Consider the following 21,056-nt stretch of genomic DNA (forward strand, 5'->3'; position numbering starts at 1 on the left):
CCTACTGTGCAGCTCTAATTACATAAGTACGTAATAAAATCATCAGCGGGTATTTTTCTGTCTGTCTTTATGTCGGTGAGCAAGATTACGTCAAAACTACCACACAGAATTTTGACCACAAATAGATATTAGGCCATGGAAGATTCCATTAAATTTTGGAGGCCATCCAGAATCATTAGATTTGTTTCTGTGTCTGGGTCAACCTTTGGCGGAAGGCAGAAATCTGATTGCTCTTGTGACTGATGTGCCCGAATGTACAACTGTAGCTGTGACAATGACAGAGCCAGTGAAGGACACTGATAAGATATCAGGAATAAGGAATAAATGCCTAAACGTCTTGCCATGCTCACCCTTCATAAGCACAGGAGCAATTCGTGATAGGTCTCAAAGATTTACCCAGACCATCCCCTGCTCAACAAACAAAAACTAGCCATTGAACATCCAATTTACTCAATTTCTCTTGTTCTCTGTATCACCTGGAAATGTTGCTGCAACCCTTATAAAGCCACTTCACCATCTGTGCTAGATTCAAAAGAACAATTCGTTCCCCTGACTACTATGGGACTCAACCACAACTGAGGCCTTTCACAAATTCCTATGATTCAGAGTCTTCACAGCAGAAAGATTCATTACACTATGCCATCAACCTGCAATGAGGAATATAAGGCTGGCAAGCCAATTTGACCACAGGCTATATGATCCTTTTTACCACTCACCCAAAGATTCTTGTTCAGGACATGTACAAAAAAGAAAAAGAATTGGAGAGTGTCATCGTGACAGGTAATATTTTCAAGAGATTGAAAGTGTGGGAATTGGAACTTGAAGATCTCCCTGCTATCCAGACACCTTGCTGTTGTATTCCCCTTTTAGCTGCTTCCACTATTTCAGAATCACATATGCATGTAGTCTGTGACGCCTCAGAGCTTGACAACAACCCAAATATGTGGATTCAAGGAATAATCTATCTAATGGCATCACACAAGGCAAAAAAGAACAAACTCTATGAACTTTTTCAGCAAAACAGTGGGGAATCAAGGTCATTAAAGGACTGTACTCACTCAGTGATGCTGCATGGTGACCAAACATTGAACAAGTAATGGAATACAGGATGATAAGTGAATGCAGAAAATTTAAAACAACTGAGTGACATTTTAGTTTTCTGTGTGCCCTGAATAAAAAAATAAAAAGACAACCTTGATGTACGCTTATAATACACATGAAAAGGTCAAATTCCACAAAGGGGCTCCTCCTTGATCCACCTGATACAATAACTACTTCCTGCATCATTTATTAACTATCTCAATAAACAAATTGGATGACAACAAAATTAATTGGTTAATCAAGTTAATTTATTTATACGGACATGCATGTCATTCTGCAAAAGAAAGTGCTCATTTTAAAGCGTAATCTTGCGGTTTTTGTAAAGCCCCACTGCAGTGATACGGCTGCAGTACTCACTCCTCGCCACGTGGTGGCAGCAGCGCACGCAAGTCATCTCCACGCCATGGAAGGTTTGTCTCAAACTAAGAGTGCCTGACTTTGGCCTTTCTGCGAACAAGAAGAACTCTAGTGGTGGCTACGCTTGCAATCATCCTTCACAAAAAGGAACAAAAAAAAAGGAGATGCAAACAAATAAAACAGAAATACAAGGAGGGTGGTAAAAGCTGTCTAAAATAAACCAATACAGATTAACAATCACATAAGCATATTCATCTGGGCTTTTCACATTGAAAATAAATCAGGAGAGAAAAAGACATATCTGTATATTTTGGGGAAACAGCTCTGAGCGTCTTTTTGAGAGATGTAAAATAGAGTATAACTAATTTTTAAAGCAGATAAAGGAGGGCTTCTCATCTCTTCAGTTACTACAATGTAAATGAAGGGAAAATGAAGCAATGAAACCGCTGGACAACATGGCGGACTTCTTGTCCAGTTCTTTGGAGAGCCGTCAAATATCATCTTTAAGGTCAGTGACCATTTAATTAGCCTTTTGGAGTAAGACATAATACTTAGAAGGCGTATTTTGTTGGATGGGGCCCACAGTAGTTTATGCTGTAAATTCATGCCTTGCCAACGGTTGTCTAACTTTAATTCATAATTCCATATTTCGTAATTCCATTTGAAGATGTATCATACATTATGTATGCATTTTCATTTTATGTCATTTTGTGTCTGTGTGAGAAAGCGAGTTTTATTTGTTAGCCCAGTTTGTATGACGGAGGAGGGAATTCAACGAAAATTATTATTGAAAATGGAACACCTCAAGGGAGCATTGTGAGTCCACTGTTGTTTTACATAATGATAAATGGTATATTTATGAGGATAGAAAATGAAATGGGGGTATCACTCTTTGCAGATGATGGGGCGATTTGAAAGAGGGGAAGGAATCTGGGAGTTATTGTTAGAAGCGTACAAAGCACAATCACAAAACGGTGGAGTGGTCCTATGGGTTTTAAATTCTCAGTGGACAATACAAAGGGGATAGTTTTTACAAGGAAAAGAATTGGGAACACAGTTAAATCAAATTTATACAATCAAGAATTGGAGAGGGTGAAACACTTTTAAGTTTTTAGGATTTTGGTTTGATGAGAGAGTGACACGGGGAGTACATATTCAACAGGTGGTGGACAAATGTAAAAAAGCTTTAAATGTGATGAGGTGTTTGGTGGGATATGACTGGGGGGGCAGACAGAAGGGCACTAAAGGCATTATATTGTGGATTGATTAGGTCAGTGATTGATTATGGGTGCGTATTATATGGATCAGCAGCAAACACTCTTCCGGAGAAGCTGGACAAGATCCAGTATCAAGCTCTGAGGGTATGTACAGGGGCATTTAAAACAACTCCAACAGCAGTACGACAGGTGGAAATGGGGGAATGGGGGAAATGCCAATAGAGATCAGGTGGTTGCAATTATCGTTGGTATATTGGGTCAATCTACAGGGGCATAGTCAAAATCATCCAACAAAATGCACTTTAGAGCCGTGTTGGGAAAAAGGAAGAAGGGAAAAGGGACACAGAAGGTTTTGGATGGACAATGACAAAGAGTTTGTACAAGTGCCACTGCCAATTATACCACCTTGGATACTGCCAAGTGCCACAGTCGACCTCACACGATTAGCAAAGAAGAGTAAAGACAAAGAATTTGTTTGTCTAGAGTATAAGAGTGTAACAGTACAATCATGATACAACAGTTACATCCAGATATATACAGATGCATCAAAGAACTCAGCCAAGTCAGGGGTAGCTTTTGCTGTTCCAGAATTTCACGTCACAGTAGGGAAAAGGATCAGTGGGGAAGTGTCGGTATATACTGGAGAAATAATGGCAGTTCTACTGTCAGAACAGTGGGTGGAAGAGACGAGACCATTAAGAGCATTGATTTGTTCTGATTCCCATAGGCTCACTACCCGCAGGAAGGTTCTGAATCGGTGCAATGTGATCTGGGTGACAGTGCTCAGACTGCCACCCCCGCCACCCGGAAACGGATAAGCGGGAGAAGATGGATGGATGGATGAATTTGTTCTGATTCAAGAGGATCACAGTGGTGTTTTTATGGGTATCGGCACACATTGGTGTGACAGGGAATGAGGCAGCAGATAAGGCAGTGAAAGAGGCAGCCGACAACAGGGCAATTGATTAGGCAGTCGATATTAGTAAATCAGAAATCAATAGCACAAGATAGAGGAGTAAGTGGCAAAAGCAATGGGAGGAAGAGAAGTCGGGATGGTGGTACTCAACAATACAAAGGAAAGTGGGGGAAGTGCAAAGCACAGGACGGAACAAAAGAGCAGAAACAGCAATACCAAGCCTCAGGTTTGATCACACTGCACTTAACTATACACTAGCCAGAATTGTGAAACTTAATACACGGGAATGTGGGATGTGTGGGCAACCGGAAACAGTGGAACATGTCATGATACATTGTCAGGGATACGAAACAGCAAGACACAGGTGGATTAGGAAGGTGGTAAATGATAAGGAACCTTTTTGTATCACAGGCATACTACAGCAGCACTCAGGGAATAAGGTATATCAGTTTATGTTTGACTTTCTTCAGGAGAGCAAGTTAATGGGGAGGATATCATTTTATCTATTTATTTTTTAGATTAATTTTTTTTCTTCTTTCTTTTTTTGAGAGGGCGGTGTAGAGGTTTGAAAAGACTTGAGATTTTGCAATGGCTTACTCCTTCGTCAACTGTGAGTTAGAAATTATATGCCACAGGCAGTGTCCGTAGCTAGCCCAGTTACACACTTCACAAAAGTCCACTCCAGAAACGTTGTTGTATTAAAGAAATAATGTAAAAATCTCTGTTTAATTACTCGGTTCCGAAGTTATAATTCCACTCACTTACAAAAGAATGTGGCGGGCTAAAACACTTGAAATTACTTACTAAACAATGACAAAAAGAAGAGGTAAGAAAACCTTTTGCTTCTGTAGCTCTCAAGCCCTATCTCAATGTTTCCTGAAATCAACAGCACCCTCACGCACGTATGCGGTCTTAAAGGGGCAGTACCCTCTTTTATCAACATGCACCAAATCATATAAAAACATGAATTCTAGTGTGCTTTTAACGTTTTTAACGATCATATGAACTTTCAATTTAAACTATGCATCTTTTTAACACATTGTAATCATATTAACTGTATTCAAAACTATGAACTGTTCTTTGGCCTCTACAGGCGGGATAAGAGTCATTTTGATCCACACTCCATACCAGTAGGTGGTAGTCAGCCACAGTTGTGGAGCATGCAGAATCCAGAGAACAGAGATAAAAATAATATCTAATACTACTGGTCACAATTAATTACAGAAAATTAAAAAAACACAACAATAAACGTAATAAGGATACTGGTCACCAGGCCGCCAACAGCCAAACCATCTCTCCATCATGCTGCAGAACAAATTGAGCTCCACTCTGCTGTTCTCCTTCATTTCATTGGCCAGAGTCCTCAGGCCTTTCAGGGATCTAGTCAATGATGCATCTGGAGCTAGATGATTCCACTCGGCGGGCGTCTGCGGAAAAGGCGATGCCCACCTATCCAGGCTACGGGTCCCAACTCGCATCTTTTTGTCAGCGTCCTGAGGGCAAAGTTAGGGGCGAGACGGGTTGTGTGGTTTCTGATATACTGTCGTTACCTGGGATGATGTTGGGGTGTGGCTCCCTTATAGGTTGTCTGTGTGTCCCTGTGCTGGCTTTTTCCTCCGGTGCCTTCCACCAAAAGATCGGGCCTATAATGACAATAGAGATCAGAAACCGTGCTCCAACTGTCCATCAGAATGAGCATCCCAGTGAACTAGGCCGGGTCTTACTCCCGGGTCTTACTCCCTGTCGCCCTACTCTAGAGTTCTCCCTCTTCATTGTCCGGGCTGTTTCCGTCGTCCATGATCTCTGCCAGATGAACTCGGATTTGTCCCATGCTCCTCTCGTGCTTGGGATCTGTGGGATCATACTGGGGCTTGTTCCCCCAATTACTCAGCTCAACGAGGAATATTGTCTTCTCCATCAGAGACCTCTGATGAAGAAGCTTCAGCCCACCAGAGTCATCTGATGGAGAGGGAGAAGCTTCGGTTCCACCAGATTCATCTGATGGAGAGGGTGACGCTTCATCTATAAGCTCTTAGCACTTCGGGAATTCTTTGTCAAATGTAAAGTGCAATCCAGAAAAACATTATTATAAGTAGGGATGCACCAATACCAATACCAGTATCGGGTATCGGTTCAATACCAGGCATGTGTACTCATAAAACTGCCACCGATACCATGACACCTATGCTGCTTTACGGCAGCGTGCGGTTTACGGCACTTCACTGCAAGGCACGGGCGGGCAGTGAGGAGCGCACATCGCGGGCGGGCAGTGAGGAGTGCACAGCGTTATTTTGTCTGCTGTCTTTTTAGAAAATTGACTGTCAAAATGATGGTTTGAGACTCGCTGCCTAAAACAGAGGACTGAAATGGAGCTACCGCTACTTAAACTGGCTTTAGCAGCTGAAACACTGTCTGTGTTTGGTCTGTTCCACCGATCAACCCTAACCCTAACATCTGTGGGAAAAAAAAAATTGTGTATCGGCCTTAGTACTTGCTATTGGTATCAGTGAGTACTCAAATGCAAGTACTCATGCACTACCCCTTTTCAGAAAGAAAATTGCATCATTGCATCCCTAATTATCGTCATTATTAGTAGTACTATTAGTGTTTTAAGGAGAACCATGTCTTCTGCTGGAAAGTCCTGTGATGGATAGAGAGAGACTTCAGCTCCATCAGAGTCATCTGATGGAGAAGGAGAAGCTTCACCTATAAGGGGAAACATGTCTTCTGCATCAGAGCCCTCTAATTGATAGAAAGAGACCGCAGCTCTAAGATGAATATAGTCTTCTTGATCAGAGTCATCTGATGGAGAAGCTTCAGTTCCACCAGAGTCATCTGATGGAGAGGGAGAAGCTTCAGTTCCACCAGAGTCATCTGATGGAGAGCTAGAAGCTTCAGTTCCACCAGAGTCATCTGATGGAAAGGGAGAAGCTTCAGTTCCACCAGAGTCATCTGATGGAGAGGGAGAAGCTTCAGTTCCTCTAGAGTCATCTGATGGAGAGCTAGAGGCTTCAGTTCCACCAGAGTCATCTGATGGATAGGGAGAAGCTTCAGCTCCACCAGAGTCATCTGATGGATAGGGAGAAGCTTCAGCTCCTCCAACGTCATCTGATGGAGAGGGGGAAGCTTCAGCTCCTCCACAGTCCTCTGATGGAGAAGGACAAGCTTCACCTATAAGGGGAAACATGTCTTCTGCATGGAGGTCCTGTGATTGATAGAGAGAGACTTGAGCTCCTCCAGAGTCATCTGATGGAGAACGAGAAGCTTCAGCTCCCCCAGAGTCATTAAATGTAGAGAGACCAGCTTCAGCTCCATGGAGAAAGGTTTCTTTTGCACCAGAGTCCTCTGTAGTATATCGGTGTAAAGTGGGACTAGGGGCTGGAGCTTCAGCTTCTTGGATTTTTGTCGGAGACGCTCCTTCTTTCTGTTTGTTGAAATGTTCGAAGCCAGTTCTGATGAGCCGCGTGACGGCAGTACCAAGCACGTAACCCAAAAGTAGGATAGGCATTTTGCTTAGAGAATTTCTTACTTGCGAAAATACTAACAGAAGTGTTCAGAGAGATCCTAACATCTATCATCTATGACATAAAAAACAAATGAAGCACTGTTGTGACAAGACCAGATGAAAGGAATGTGACATCATAGCCACATTCCTTTCATCTGGTCTTGTCACAGCAGTACTTCTTGTTGCCATGGTAACAGTAGAGCACAGCGTTTCTGAGAACCTGAATATCAATTGGTTTCTCATCCCAGGGCTTTCCAATCTACCTTTGTGTTCACATAAATAGGGCAGAGTTTGCTGCATACGGGTTATGTGGCATAGTCATATAAAGACATTTAGTTGTCTTTTTCGGCAGTACTACACAACAGCAATGTTTTGTGAGCCTCTGGCATCATCTATCCATACATCCATCTTCTCTACGGCTTTATATAATAGAGGCTCATGGTGGGCTGGAGCTGATCCCAGCTCACTTGGAGAGGCAGGGACCACCCTGGATGAATACACATGTTTTTGGACTTTGGAAAGAAACTGGGTGACCTGTACAAAAAAAACAAAGACACACAGGGGAAACATGCAAAACCCTCACAGAAAAACGGCCAAGTTTGGAATCAAACTGGCTTTACTCATTGTGACAGGAGAGTGCTCACCACTATACTTAAACCTTTTACAAAAAAAGAAAAAAAAGGATTTGGAAAGGTATGAGATTTATATCCAAGACGCATTTTTAAAATCAAGAAATAGCTTCACCAACACATATTCCTTTGATTTTGTCGCTCAGTTCACTTGTGAAAGTGGTCCATCAAGATTTTTCCTTCTCATGTTGGGATCATAAACGGGGACTTAGCAGATGGTGCCAGTCTCCAGAGTTGCCGACACAGACAGAGCGGTTTTCCACTGGATTCACGGATGGAATTGAAGTCAATATTGATGGGATTACTTCCCTGAATTTGGTTATAGCATATATACAGCATCTCTTATATTAAATTTTTCCCCAGGCTCTATTGAGCCCGTGAACGGAAATTCAAATGATATCAGGAAGTGATCTGACAACAGAGGGTTGTGGGGAAAAACCGTTAATTGATTAATGTCAATACCATAAGTGGTGACAAAATCAAGGGTGTGATTAAAATAATGAGTGGGTTCATTCACCTTTTGTGAAAATCCAATTGTGTCCAGAAGTGAGCCGAATGCAATGTTATTTTACGCTCAAAACACTGCAAAGCAACACAGCAACGCCTAATATTTGCAAAGCCGTCGTACAGCGAGGCGGCTGCTGCTCTGCCACCAGACGTCACCGTTTTAAAACGCCAGCTCACCGAGGAGAACAGTACGGAAGAGTTTTAGGGCCACTTCAGAAAAAAGAAATTTGGAGGCAAAAAAAAAAAAAAAAGAACGAAAAAAATTAAGCCGAGATTTTTTTTTCGGAGGTTAAAAAAAGAAAAATCTTCATGCACTCCAGAAAAAGTCGAAAATCAAAGTCGAGATTTTTTTTTTTTTCACGGTGAAAAATATGTTTTGTTACAAAGTCCATCTATCCACATGCCAGCGCTTGTGACTGCTTCCTCAAAATGCATCGCAGGTGAAAGTGGTGAAAAGATGCTTCAGGACAGAATTGATCTCATAAACACGGTGCAATTATCATCAGTATTAGGACTATAAGAGACAGTGCAGCCTGCAGCGTTGTTCTGTTGCGGAAGTTCGTCGAATACGAAGGGCAAAGGCACCGATCCCGGGCTGCTTATTTAAATGTGTTATTATTAATCAAGGAAATCCTGTGTAAAATCACATGTCCTTAAGCAGTAAGCAACCCTATATAGTCAGAATTACGTGATTTAATGTGATTTAACATCTAAGAGCAAATGATGAGGGATGGATAGACGTCTCTCCACGAAAAAAAAAATCTCGACTTTGATTTTCGACTTTTTCTGAAATACATGAATGTTTTGGGGGGTTTTTTAGCCTCCAAATTTTTTCTTTTCTTCAGTGGCCCTAATACTCTTCTGTAGAACAGCACTGACAGCGGCATCAAAACATTGAAAAGCAGCTCCTCCACGCTGTAGCAGACGATTCACACCTCCTACTCCACGTAAAACTCTGTGAAAATAGTCCCAATCGTTTGTGCAGCGTGAGAGCTGGAAACACTGCTGTTTGGGCTGCGTTGCTAAAGAATTTCCCCAGGGATTAATAAAGTGATTCTGAGGTTTTAAAGATATAACAAGTTTATTATGAGAAGATGACGTCACGCAGACCCCCACATGAAGATAGATACAACTGACAAAATGTACAGGGTTTTTTTTTTTTAAGATATTCTTGCTATGTTGTAACTTTTTAATATCTTTTTAACTTTTAGAAATATTTCAACTTTTGTACAATTTATTTTTCCCTTGTAAACGGATGGGGAAATTTTCTTTTAATTCTTCAGCCTATCACCAGTTTGAACAATTCAAATTTTAAAAGATTAAACTTTAAAAAAAAAAAAATTGTTTAACTTTTCAAACTTCGTCATATCTTTTAAACTTTTCAAATTATGTAAACTTTTTGAAATATTTTTTAACATTGAAAGTTGATTTCCATCAATAACGTATATTGATCACGTGACATCCGGTGTGGCGAGCGAAAGGGCGGTGCTCCTTTTCTCACATATAGATACCAAATTTCCGCATTTTGAGCTTCGAGGAGACGAGGACCAGCTGGAGCTCCCAAGTCCCCTCTGCCCCGCAGTTTGCTTGTTGACACCTGCACAGACGTGATGGCCAAATATCTTCTGAGAGCAAACCTGAGGAGGAGCATCTTCGCGCAGATCAGGAGGGCGTCTGATCAGGTAAACCGCAGGAGGGAGACTTTTTAATGTTGCTGTTAGCATTAGCTGACATGCTAAAATGTGCCCTGTCAAAGCAGCGAGCCAGCGGGGATCAACGTGTTCTGTCGCCCCGTGCCAGACTCCTTATAAAACAATCACGTCGTCCTTTGTTGCTCAGTTCAATGACGTGTATCAAAACAGTCGGTGGTTTGCGGAGAAATGAATGATCGCTTCGTGGAAACGCACATCTTCTTTTGTGTGACGAGTTCTCTTGTTGGTTAAGACACTTAACACGGATGTGTGGCTGCATTTGTCTCATTGGACTGAAACTTGGGGGATTTCCTTGTATGTCAGGTTTATCTGTAAAGTTTCTTGTCAGACAAACTGTTTTCTGTGTTAGATCAACTATAGCATACATTTTAAAAACTAATCATAAACGCATGGTATCATGTGTAGAGTCAAAGTTCAGGAAAACAAGTCAAAGGGTGTGTGTAAGGTGTGGTGTGGTGTGTGTGTGAGAAGGAGTGAAGACAGACTAGACCAGAGAAGTAGCCTAAGCATCTGTAAGGAACAACTTGGTTACTTTGAGCAACAGTATACTTTGTACAAGTGTGATTCTTACAAATTTAAAACCTCAAATGCAGCACATGTTTGCAACACTGCAAACTGAGTTTGTAGTATGAGTGTTCAATATAAAGTCAGTGTATTTTTGACGTGAACAATGCGATTGGTGTGTATAAAGATGTCACCGGTTCATCCAGCTGGGAGTGTTTAGTGTCATGCAAATCACTGTATTTGTAAATGCTAATCTTGCATTTCAAATTATATAAAACTTATACCGAGGAAGCATTACAAAATGAATTATTTGTGAGGAAGATTGTCTTGAAATAACGGTTATTGATTTGCCATTGATCAACATATCTTCTCTGTGTGTTCCAGCTGGGAGAGTTGGGGAAGGGGGCAGGGAAAGGCGGAGGAGGAGGCGGGGCGGTGAGAGCGGCAGGAGGTGCGTTTGGAAAGAGAGCGGCTGCAGAGGAGGAGCGGTACTTCAGGTAGGAAGCAGCCTCTAGATATTTATTTAGAGAATCATGCCATTGAATGATGGGTATGCCTGGTTCTCTACAATGTTTCCACTCATGTTTTGTTTCTACCTACAGGCAGAAGGAGAAGGAGCAGATGGAAGCGCTCAGAAAACATCACTCTGAGGAGATCGACCACCACAAACAGGAGATCGACCGTCTAAAGAAGGAGATTGACCGCCACGTGGGCAAAATCAGAAAGCTCAATCATGATGATTGAACCTCAAAGTGTGTCATCAGCCCTCATCCTGAGAGTTCATCCATCTAATTGACATCCAGATCCAGATATGCATAAAGTCTCTGCGAGTCACGGCCCGTCCTGCAGTTTATAGGACGTCATACTGGCATCATCCATAACTCAAAGAAATAAAGTGATTTTTTTTCATATTGCATGAAAGCTTTGTAAATTTGTAACTCATTTTCGTTCGTTTGCAATGCAGTTCGTTGTTTTAACTGCTTTAAAGAAATTGGGCTGATCGGGGTTTAGTTTGTATTGAGAGGGGAATTTGTCAGAATTCAAGCTTGCAAGCAGAGACATGAAAGATGATCACCCTCTGTCCTCAATCCTCCCCAAGTGGGAGGAAAGAAAAACATTTGCTCTGTAGCTGTTCATGCACCTTTCATACAGCTTTATCTAACTCAGGGTTGTGACGCGTTGCAGCCAAACCCACTATGGTTAAAGGCAGGCTACACCTTGAACAGGTGACCAGTCTGACAGTTCAGAGACGGTCACACACTTTCATTCATACCTGTGAGCAAAAATCAAATGCATTTTGTTTCGACTGGTTTGAAACCCATTCACACATTAAGAGAACTCCACAGAATTTCTTTCCAAAACACTTGAGGTTAAACATGGCAAAAATCAAGAAATGTCAATACAACCCAAAAATACAGTACTGGGCAAATGGTTGAGGTTACTGTAAAATAGTGATTATACCAAGTATTCCATAATTTTAATAACATTCATTACCTATGGCAAATACTTACAAGTAACAGTTTTATTTAAAGCATCATGGACATAATGCTGCAATAACACTTTACCACCCAACTGTCCTAAGCTTGGTTTTGCTTCACCCCATGATGGAATCGTCTCTTCTCGCTCTTTCATCACAGCTTATTGCCAGGTGGTTTTTCTACTCCTTTTCCTCCTTCCAGGTGGAGTCCCATCTCAGCTTAAGTTCTGTCATTAGGCATCCTTCAAACATGACCAAGTCATGGCAGTCTCTCCTTTGCTGCTTTAATATTGACTGATAAGTATGACTTTTTAGTTGATTCACTGTATGGCATCTGCATCACTGTTTGAAATCACAAATTGATGCTGAATACACTAACAATTTGAATTAAGTAAAGTTGTTCATCAGCTTTTTTGTAATCAATCATTTTACTCGGAAAAGAACATTGCAATATAAATTTGTTAATAAACGTAGCTGTTAGGGATCTTTCTGCGTTTGAGAAACTCATTAGAGATCATTTGAATTATGTTAATGCGACTGACCATGCAATTAATTCTGGTTGAAAATTGATTTGCAAAAAAAAATTTTTTTTTTCATTGAGTATATCTTTGCCTGCAGCGTCAACTCAACGCCTGCGATGCAGACGTCTAAACCCGGAATATAATTAAACTTTATATCCAAGAGCGTGTACAGTTTTGCGGATTCAGACCGTGTCTGTCAGTGTTATTTTTCTGGAGCGCCTTTTCTTGCTCACGAAAACAAACACACCCGCCTCGCGCGAGCTCTCGGAATCTCCTCTCAGATCTCGCGATGTTTCCGTCGCGCTGTCGTTGTTCGGGCGAGCCGACGACGAGACCGAGGCTGTCTGGAAACCTGTCTCGTGGGTTAGACTCCAACGTTTTCTCCATATCAGGCTTTCTTTGTATGTCCGACACGCTGTTTGTCTCACCGTCTTACGCGCGCCGCACTTAGTTTCCCGCATCGGACTGGTAAGTCTGGCTAGCTATCGGTTTGCAGCCGCTGCGGCGTGTCTGTGTTTGATTTTGTCAAAAGGTTCTTTCTGCACGGCGAGGCCTTCGCATAAGCTCGTTAGCCGTCCAGAACGCTAGCCCGCTATAGCGATCTGCCCCGGGGAGGGGAGATTCGTCTCCCGCTGGGGATTCACAAAATGCACCTAACGCTGGAAGCACGCGGGAAACGTTTTTTTTTATTGGGTTATAATCCGTGCAGATTGTGAACCTGGAAGACGAAACATTTTGATGTCGCTTTGCTAGCAGAGCTGCATGTGAAGGGGGCGGTGCTGTGCCGCTTGTTTCACTGAGCGGTGTGTGTTACCGCCGATCACTCCACAAAAATACAGTTGAAACCGTTAATTATCATGCTGAATAGTGAGTTATGACTTTTTTTTATTTATTTACTGTGCCATGTGCAAATAGCGTGGCCCCACAAGACAATGTGGAAAAGACAGAAAGCTGTCGTAAAAATCTATTTATTTATTTATATATCCACTCACCTTACATTTAAGACCCTTATTGGGTACACTTTTTAAACCTAATATGATCCCGTGTAACAGTAAAATGTATATCATATTTATATTGCTTGATCGTCTTAGTTATATTATTTTATCAATATTATCATGATTTAATCGAATTGCAAACATAAAGTTTATTGGAATTAGCGTGTTATGAGTGCGTAAGATACCTGCCAGCATTTATATTTAACTGAAAATTCAATAGAATGACATAATTGTGAATCTTCATTTTCATACAAAGGATCTATAATGAAATTAACTGCTGACTTATTTGTGGTATTGCAGGAGAATGGCTGCCGCTGAGGTGAACGGTAGTTCTGCCCCGGTAAAGGAGGAGGAAGAGCCCATGGATGTGACAACAGAACACACAGAGAACTACCAGACACTCATTGATGCTGGGCTGCCCCAAAAAGTGGCTGAAAGTCTGGATAACATTTTCCAGACAGGTAAGTGATTGATTCAAGAAGCTTGTAAAACTTAATTTAAACTTACTTTGTTGGAATATCGATAGTATTTGTTGGTGTCCTGCCTTGGAGTGAATATGGCTTGTATCTGTTTGGAACTATAGGCCTGGTGGCGTATGTGGACCTGGATGAACGGGCTATCGATGCACTGCGGGAGTTTAATGAGGAGGGAGCGCTTACTGTGCTGCAGCAATTCAAAGAGAGTGACCTGTCCCACGTACAGGTAACTACACTGATGGGGGTGGGGGGGGGGATTAACATTTTGTCCCATATTGCACAAAGATTTTGTTTTTTGCAGACCGTTGCTCATAATAATATCTGTTTTTGAAACCTAGAATAAAAGTGCTTTCCTTTGTGGAGTCATGAAGACTTACAGACAGAGAGAAAAACAAGGAAGTAAAGTACAGGAGTCGACAAAGGGCCCAGATGAAGCAAAAATAAAGGTAAACAAAGTCATGCGGCTGAGATGATTTTCTTACTGAAGGTCGGGGCGTCCTGAAAACAAGCCTCTGCAGTAACAGCTCAGTTAACTGTTGTGTATTTTGTGGGGGGATCGCAGGCTCTTCTGGAGCGGACAGGATATACCCTGGATGTTACCACCGGACAGAGAAAATATGGAGGACCCCCACCTGAGGATGTGTTCAAAGGCACACAGCCAGGGATTGGAACTGAGGTACTGAGACAGGAACTTGTCTGTTTTGATACCCAGTGTTGTTAAGTATTGAGGCTTAAAGCTGAACATTTATAACTTGTTTATTATGTTCACTATTGTGTTTTTCCAATATTTTATCTTTCCTAATCAGGTGTTTGTCGGGAAAATTCCTCGGGATTTGTATGAGGATGAGCTGGTGCCACTGTTTGAGTCTGCTGGCCCCATCTGGGACCTCAGGTTAATGATGGATCCTCTGTCCGGTCAGAATAGAGGGTACGCCTTCATCACATACTGCAATAAGGATGATGCTCAAAAGGCTGTGAAACTTGTAAGTAGTGTTGGAGCAAAGTATATGCATAGATATTTTCAAAATGAGTGGTCGTTCCATTATTTCATGCTTTTGCCTTCACAAGGCTGGGAACGTTTAGAAATCACATTAACCAAATTTCTATTCTTTTTTTTTTCTTTTTTATTGCGTATCCCCAGTGTGATAACCATGAAATCCGCCCTGGGAAGTACTTGGGAGTGTGTATATCTGTTGCAAACAATCGTCTATTTGTTGGATCAATTCCAAAGAACAAGACAAGAGAGAGTATACTGGAAGACTTCGGCAAAGTCACAGGTTTGAGTTTGATGCACAATGATGAAGCTCATTGGAACGTGTCAGCTGCCATCAACCACGTGAGCGTAATAAGTATTTTACCTTTCAGAGGGTCTCCAAGAGGTGATCTTGTACCACCAGCCAGACGACAAGAAGAAGAACCGCGGCTTCTGTTTCCTCGAGTATGAAGACCACAAGTCTGCAGCTCAGGCTCGCCGCCGCCTAATGAGTGGCAAAGTTAAAGTGTGGGGAAACCCCGTCACTGTGGAGTGGGCTGATCCTGTCGCTGAACCAGACCCAGAGGTCATGGCCAAGGTCAGTGAGTCCCATGTATTTAATTACACACACTCGCTGTGTCCCACATTGTAGTGAACATGCTGTGTCTCCGTCATTGCAGGTGAAAGTGCTGTTTGTAAGAAAACTAGCCACGGCTGTGACTGAGGAGCTTCTTGAAAAGACTTTCTCTCAGTTTGGAAAGTTGGAACGAGTGAAGAAGCTGAAAGACTACGCTTTCGTTCATTTTGAAGAGAGGGATGCAGCAGTAAAGGTGAGTTGTTGTTTTTTACACTTAAGTCAAAAACATTTTGCATTTCAGGTGATATTGTGTGTTTAAATGGCGGGTTGTTTTGTCGTATTAGGCAATGGATGAGATGAATGGGAAAGAGCTCGGAGGAGAGGAAATTGAGATTGTTCTGGCGAAGCCCCCAGACAAGAAGAGGAAAGAGCGCCAAGCCGCTCGGCAGACCACCAGGAACTCCGGGTGAGTCAGGCAGACGTGTGACTGGTCAACCGCCCCTTTTGTTCTCTTATAACAAGTGGAATCCATGAAACTCAATCCTCTTCTGTGCAGGTATGACGACTACTACTATTACCCGCCTCCTCGCATGCCGCCGCCGGGCCGGGGCAGGGGCCGTGGTGGCCGAGGAGGCTATGCTTATCCACCAGATTACTATGGCTATGACGACTACTATGATGACTACTATGGCTACGACTATCATGACTACCGCGGTGGCTACGAAGACCCTTACTACGGCTATGAAGACGTGTACAGCATGAGGGGCCGCGGAACTCGCCCCAGTCGAGGAGGGCCTCCTCCGCCAAGGGCCCGAGGCGCTCCGCCCACACGAGGCCGCGGTGGCTACGCCCAAAGAGGGCCACCCCTTGGTGGACCCAGGGGTGGGCGAGGCGGGCGCGGAGCCCCTTTCCAGCCTCAGAGGGGCCGTGGTCCTCGCGGGGCCAGGGGCAATCGCGGGGGGAACGTTGGCGGGAAAAGGAAGGCCGACGTCTTTAACCAGCCTGACTCCAAGCGCCGCCAGACCAACAACCAACAGAACTGGGGGTCCCAGCCCATCGCCCAGCAGCCCCTGCAGCAAGGGGCCGACTATTCCGGTAACTATGGTTACAGTAATGACACCATGGAGTTTTCACAGGATTCTTATGGTCAGCAGTGGAAGTAGATGCACCAAAAGGTATTTGACAAAGTGACAACAAAAAAAGAGCAAAACCAAGAAAAAACAACAAAAAAAAAACAGGATATTGGCCACAATTTTTTGATTGACTTTTTATTCTTCATCCCTCGTGAAAAAAAACAAAAAAAAACTGTATATATCTCAGAAAACGTGGACAGACCCCAGAATTGGCTCGACATGATTGGCTGGAAAGCCTTTTGGCTGAAGAAATGAACGTAACCGTTGAGGTGAATCTCTTCTTACTCTCACGGTTACATTGGGACATGTGTCTTTAAAACAACACACACAAAAACCATTTTATTGTTACTGTTTGTTCCTGGTTCTTTTAAAGCCAACAATGAACACTTACACACAAAAAAATGGACATTCATTCTCAAAAAGTCTGAAAGGACATTAAATAATGACTATTGCCTTGCAGGAAGTTTTTGTCCAAGCCCCCTCCTCCCCTCCCCTCTCCCTCTTGTACTCCCTCTATTTGTGGTTTCTCATAGTTGCTTAGGGACTTGCTTGTAAATAAATGCATATGATTAGAGCTTCTTACTTCATTTTTTGCAATGGTGGAGAAAAGAATCCACAGGAAGGAAGAAAATCAAAGTTTTGTAATGTTCAAAGTGTATGCCTAGCATTTCTAGAGATAGATAAATTGTGTTTTCTTTTTTTTTTTCTTTTTTTTTAAACTGATACCATAACTTCCTATGTTTTCTTTAAACTTGCCCAGTAGAATTTGGTTTGGCTTACCTTAAGAGCCATAGCAGTTTGTTCTCTGATGTCCTTTGTATTTATAACTTTTACGTTTGTTCCGTTTCAATAAAACTCAGCTGAGCATCAGTCAATTGTCAAGATACTCAAATTCAGTGTTGTCCTTCGGTATCTGATTTTTTCACCTCAATTCTGTCATTTGGATGAAGATCTTCTTTGACAAGTCAAAATTTTTCCCCCCCTCCTCAAAGGAAAATTGCAAAAGACTTGAAATTTTGCAGTCAGACAACGGGACAAGAGAACCTGGACGATACAGTGAAACGGGATTTTAACCCTTTATTCTTCAAAGCTCGTCATTTTTCTGCGCACACAGTTCATGTTGTTGTGAACGCTACAGAAAGGCCAACAAGTAATGGACGACTGCAAATTTGCCCCCCTTTGCCGTTACCCAGGAATGTTCCTGTCTGCTGAACCGTGTGCAGAAGTCTGTAGTTGTCAGTTTCAGTACATCTCAGCCTTTGTTTTCACAAGTGTTTTCTGTTGTTCTTAACAAAAGGAAGGGAAAAAAGAGGAAAATTTACCCTTGTGAAAATTATGTCAATTCTTCTGAAATGCGAATATCCATCGACCGTAGTGTGAGTACATAATTTTCACACTTGTAATACTTGTCTGCACAGCTTTGTTGCATCAGTGACACTTATAATATAGGCTGGCATCTACTGAGGCTCCTACTCTGTACACCTTCACTCTAACCTGATAGACCAGGGCGGTTTTGAACAATAGTGAGACGAGACTCACACTGGTCCTGATACCTTTAAAGTGAAACCTGGATTTGTGCTTTGAATTCTGAGTCGTCTCCACCTAATTTATTTTCACTCCCCAAATCAGCGCATCACCTCCAACCATCTTCCTTCTCCTTTTCGAAGACCCCAAGGATCAGACCTCCCAAAGGGTTAAAATTCCTAAAAAAAAGAAAATGCACCCTTGATTGTAGCACATAAACAACAGTCTCTCTTTTTTTTTTTTTTTTTTTTCTTCTTAGGAAACTGTTTGTAGCATCTGCCTTTTGGTACCATGGTATCATTGTATGTTGTTTCATGTGTCTGTCCTCTTATTCCAACCTGCCTAGGTGGAGAAGCATTGAGAGCGGCACCACTAGAATGAGGAACTCACCTGATCGGTACTCAAGGGTGAGCTAGCCTTGCACAGAGTACTGTCTCCTCTCCTGTAGCTAATTGTAATCACTGGAGAAACACTTACTTAATTCTACATTGTTTTGTTCACCTTTCTTATGTAGGCTATCCTATAAATCAAGCTTTCTTATCTGGTAGGCGTGTGATTTTTCTCTTCCAGGCTATAAAGAAGACTAGCCACTAAAGTTGACAAAAGAATCATTGGAAACATTAAACCTTACCAACATGTGTCTGGGGTTCTCTAAATTTCACTGAAGGCCAAAACACTTGAGCACAGTTCTTTTCTAGTGTGTGTGGTTTTTGTTGTTGTTGTTGTTTTTTCAAGCAGCGTTAGAAGTCAAACAGGCAAACAGTCCAGAATTTGGTAAGAATTATGAATGTAAACCCATGCGAACGCCTGCTGCCTGTCTTGGCTTACTGCACCAAAACCTCTGCAGCTGTCTGCACATAAAAAGTGAATGGGCGGGGAGGGGGCGGTGAAGACATGGATTTTTCGTTTCCTGTGCCACTAGAGGCTCCACCCCAGCAGCTCCACAGCAACAAGCCTTCGGGTCCATTGATTCTCCTTTTGATATGTGCATTGGTCGGGCAATTCCAGAGACTGAAAGGTCATCATAGTTCACTAACAATATATCCAGGGGCTGCTTTTCAAATGTCCCTCAGATTACAGTTGCCAAAAGGAAGTGGGCATTGACTGAAATTGGCTGCCGTTTAAACAATGGCTGCGTCTCAAAAATGTGTTTCCTGACTAAGGCCACGAGATGGCAGTAGGTGGGCTGTGTTATTTATATCTCCAAGGTAAGGCTGACATATAGGGCACTCAGCGCAGCACATTTTGATCAGCGTTTAATTGCCTTCAAATTCTGGGGTGTCCTTTTAACCAGCCTCTGATGTCAGAACTGTGTCTTTATATGTTGCCTCTTGTCAGCAGGCAGTAATGGAGCTGCCCCCATCCATGTGATTGAGTTCACAGAAATGGAAGTGAGTGATTGGTAAGAATGTTCATTATCAAATAACAGAAAGAATAAAAGTCTGTGTTAAGTTTGTTATTTAAATGTTGGATGCTCTATTTGTCTTGTCACATCTTCACTTCCCAAAGCAAGTAAGTTTTACAAGTCGGCTTTTCAATCTAATTTGATAAATGTAAATTGTGGCAATTAAAACTCTTTGTTCTATTAGCACTGATGTTAAGGCTGCGATCTCCTGAGGTTTATTGCCGTGTGTCTGTGTTTACCTCTTTCCAGTTGGAAGACCGGACGGTGTCCTGCTCAAACCACAAGTGAGAATCTGCTACTGGAGTCCACATCCTTCGAGACAGACTCGTAACACTGAGGTCCAGGAAACATGTCTGCACAGATTAGAGCAGCCAGAGGTGAGAAAGTACACCGAAAATATATTAGACATGTAAAAGTTTCCAACTTTGACTGAAATGTGAAAATTGTCATGTTTTCTTCCCTCCCTCCTCCCCAAATTCAGAACAAATGTTGGATGGTACGCTTCATGTGCAGAGGACCCGGAGCTCCGTCCAACAAGATGCTGCTACCTTTTCTAACTGACATAAAATGTCTAAAGAATTAGACACTGTCACTGTCCATTGCATTGTTACCCAAATAAATATTTTATGTGTGTGGCTTTTGTTTTTCATTTATATTGATGTGACCACACTTACTTGAAAAGTCATAAATCATGTTCATTATCATGGATTAAGAGCTTGAAACTACTTTCCTGAAGCACAGCAGAGTGTTGATACAACAGGGTATTGGTTTATAAATACTGGTGGAACACTGTAGAGTATACAGTGTAGACCTTTGCAAATCCTTGATCTTTGTCACTTTTTGTATTATTGTGGTTAACTTCCTTCTGCATCACTGGATCCAAATTACAGTTTCAAAGTGTTAAAGCAGAGACTTGTGAGTGATAAATATCAATGTCCTGCAATGACTTCCAAAGCTGGGTGCTGGTACTGTTTAATTCCATAAACGTATGTATTTTAAAGGTAAAAATGTGAAAAGGGCAGCAATAAGAAATACAACAGTCTGATTCCCAAAGAATTGGTTCCTGTTTTTAATGTAGCACAATCAGTTTTTATTTTTTAAGGCCGGGTTACCTTTAATATAGAAATGTCAACTTCTTTTAGTTTTCACTTGAGGCATTATCTGTGATTGACATATAGATATAGAGATTTATAGACTTTGATATAATGTATTTTATATATTTTTTTAGGCTCATTGTTCTTATGACGGTTCATAATATCGTCCCGTATTGATCCCACACAGGCATAAACCCAAAACAGCGTCGGTTTAGCAGGTACACATAAAACTTAGTTTTCGTTCCCTAGAAACAAAAACTTGACTTTTCATGAATGAAATCACTCTTGCACGGCTTCATAAACTTCGCTCGTGCGCACGAGCGATTCCGCCTAATGTTTAAGACACAGGTGGAGAATCGCAAAGAACCCCGTGTATTCGTTATTGCTCAATACTATAATTCAGTTATATATATCCATTATTTGACAAGAATTA

At 42.0% G+C, this 21,056-nt stretch overlaps 2 protein-coding genes across 9 annotated transcripts; both read left to right on the forward strand.

The window, feature by feature from the left end:
- Positions 1–9,704: 9,704 nt before the first annotated feature.
- Positions 9,705–11,362, forward strand: LOC308123057 (ATPase inhibitor, mitochondrial-like). The gene is made up of 3 exons (XM_080485311.1): positions 9,705–9,914; positions 10,833–10,945; positions 11,051–11,362. Exons 1-3 carry the CDS (start codon positions 9,843–9,845, stop codon positions 11,190–11,192), a joined length of 327 nt encoding a protein of 108 aa, XP_080341437.1. The 5' UTR covers positions 9,705–9,842; the 3' UTR covers positions 11,193–11,362.
- Positions 11,363–12,751: 1,389 nt separating this feature from the next.
- LOC308122729 (heterogeneous nuclear ribonucleoprotein R) lies at positions 12,752–20,165 on the forward strand. 8 transcript variants are annotated; one of them, XM_080484761.1, is made up of 15 exons: positions 12,752–12,914; positions 13,742–13,902; positions 14,025–14,143; positions 14,256–14,363; positions 14,480–14,593; positions 14,724–14,900; positions 15,059–15,194; positions 15,283–15,488; positions 15,571–15,720; positions 15,812–15,933; positions 16,024–16,562; positions 18,471–18,898; positions 19,466–19,526; positions 19,779–19,906; positions 20,011–20,165. In XM_080484761.1, exons 2-12 carry the CDS (start codon positions 13,746–13,748, stop codon positions 18,503–18,505), a joined length of 1,863 nt encoding a protein of 620 aa, XP_080340887.1. In that variant the 5' UTR covers positions 12,752–12,914; positions 13,742–13,745; the 3' UTR covers positions 18,506–18,898; positions 19,466–19,526; positions 19,779–19,906; positions 20,011–20,165. The 8 variants fall into 8 exon arrangements, with proteins under 8 accessions (XP_080340887.1, XP_080340885.1, XP_080340886.1 ...); XM_080484759.1 differs by having other exon boundaries at positions 18,471–18,531; XM_080484760.1 differs by having other exon boundaries at positions 18,471–18,531; positions 19,466–19,515; positions 20,011–20,164.
- The last annotated feature ends 891 nt before the right edge of the window (positions 20,166–21,056 follow it).

This window comes from Lipophrys pholis, assembly GCF_963383615.2.
Source record: "Lipophrys pholis genome assembly, chromosome: 17".
NCBI lineage: Eukaryota > Metazoa > Chordata > Actinopteri > Blenniiformes > Blenniidae > Lipophrys > Lipophrys pholis.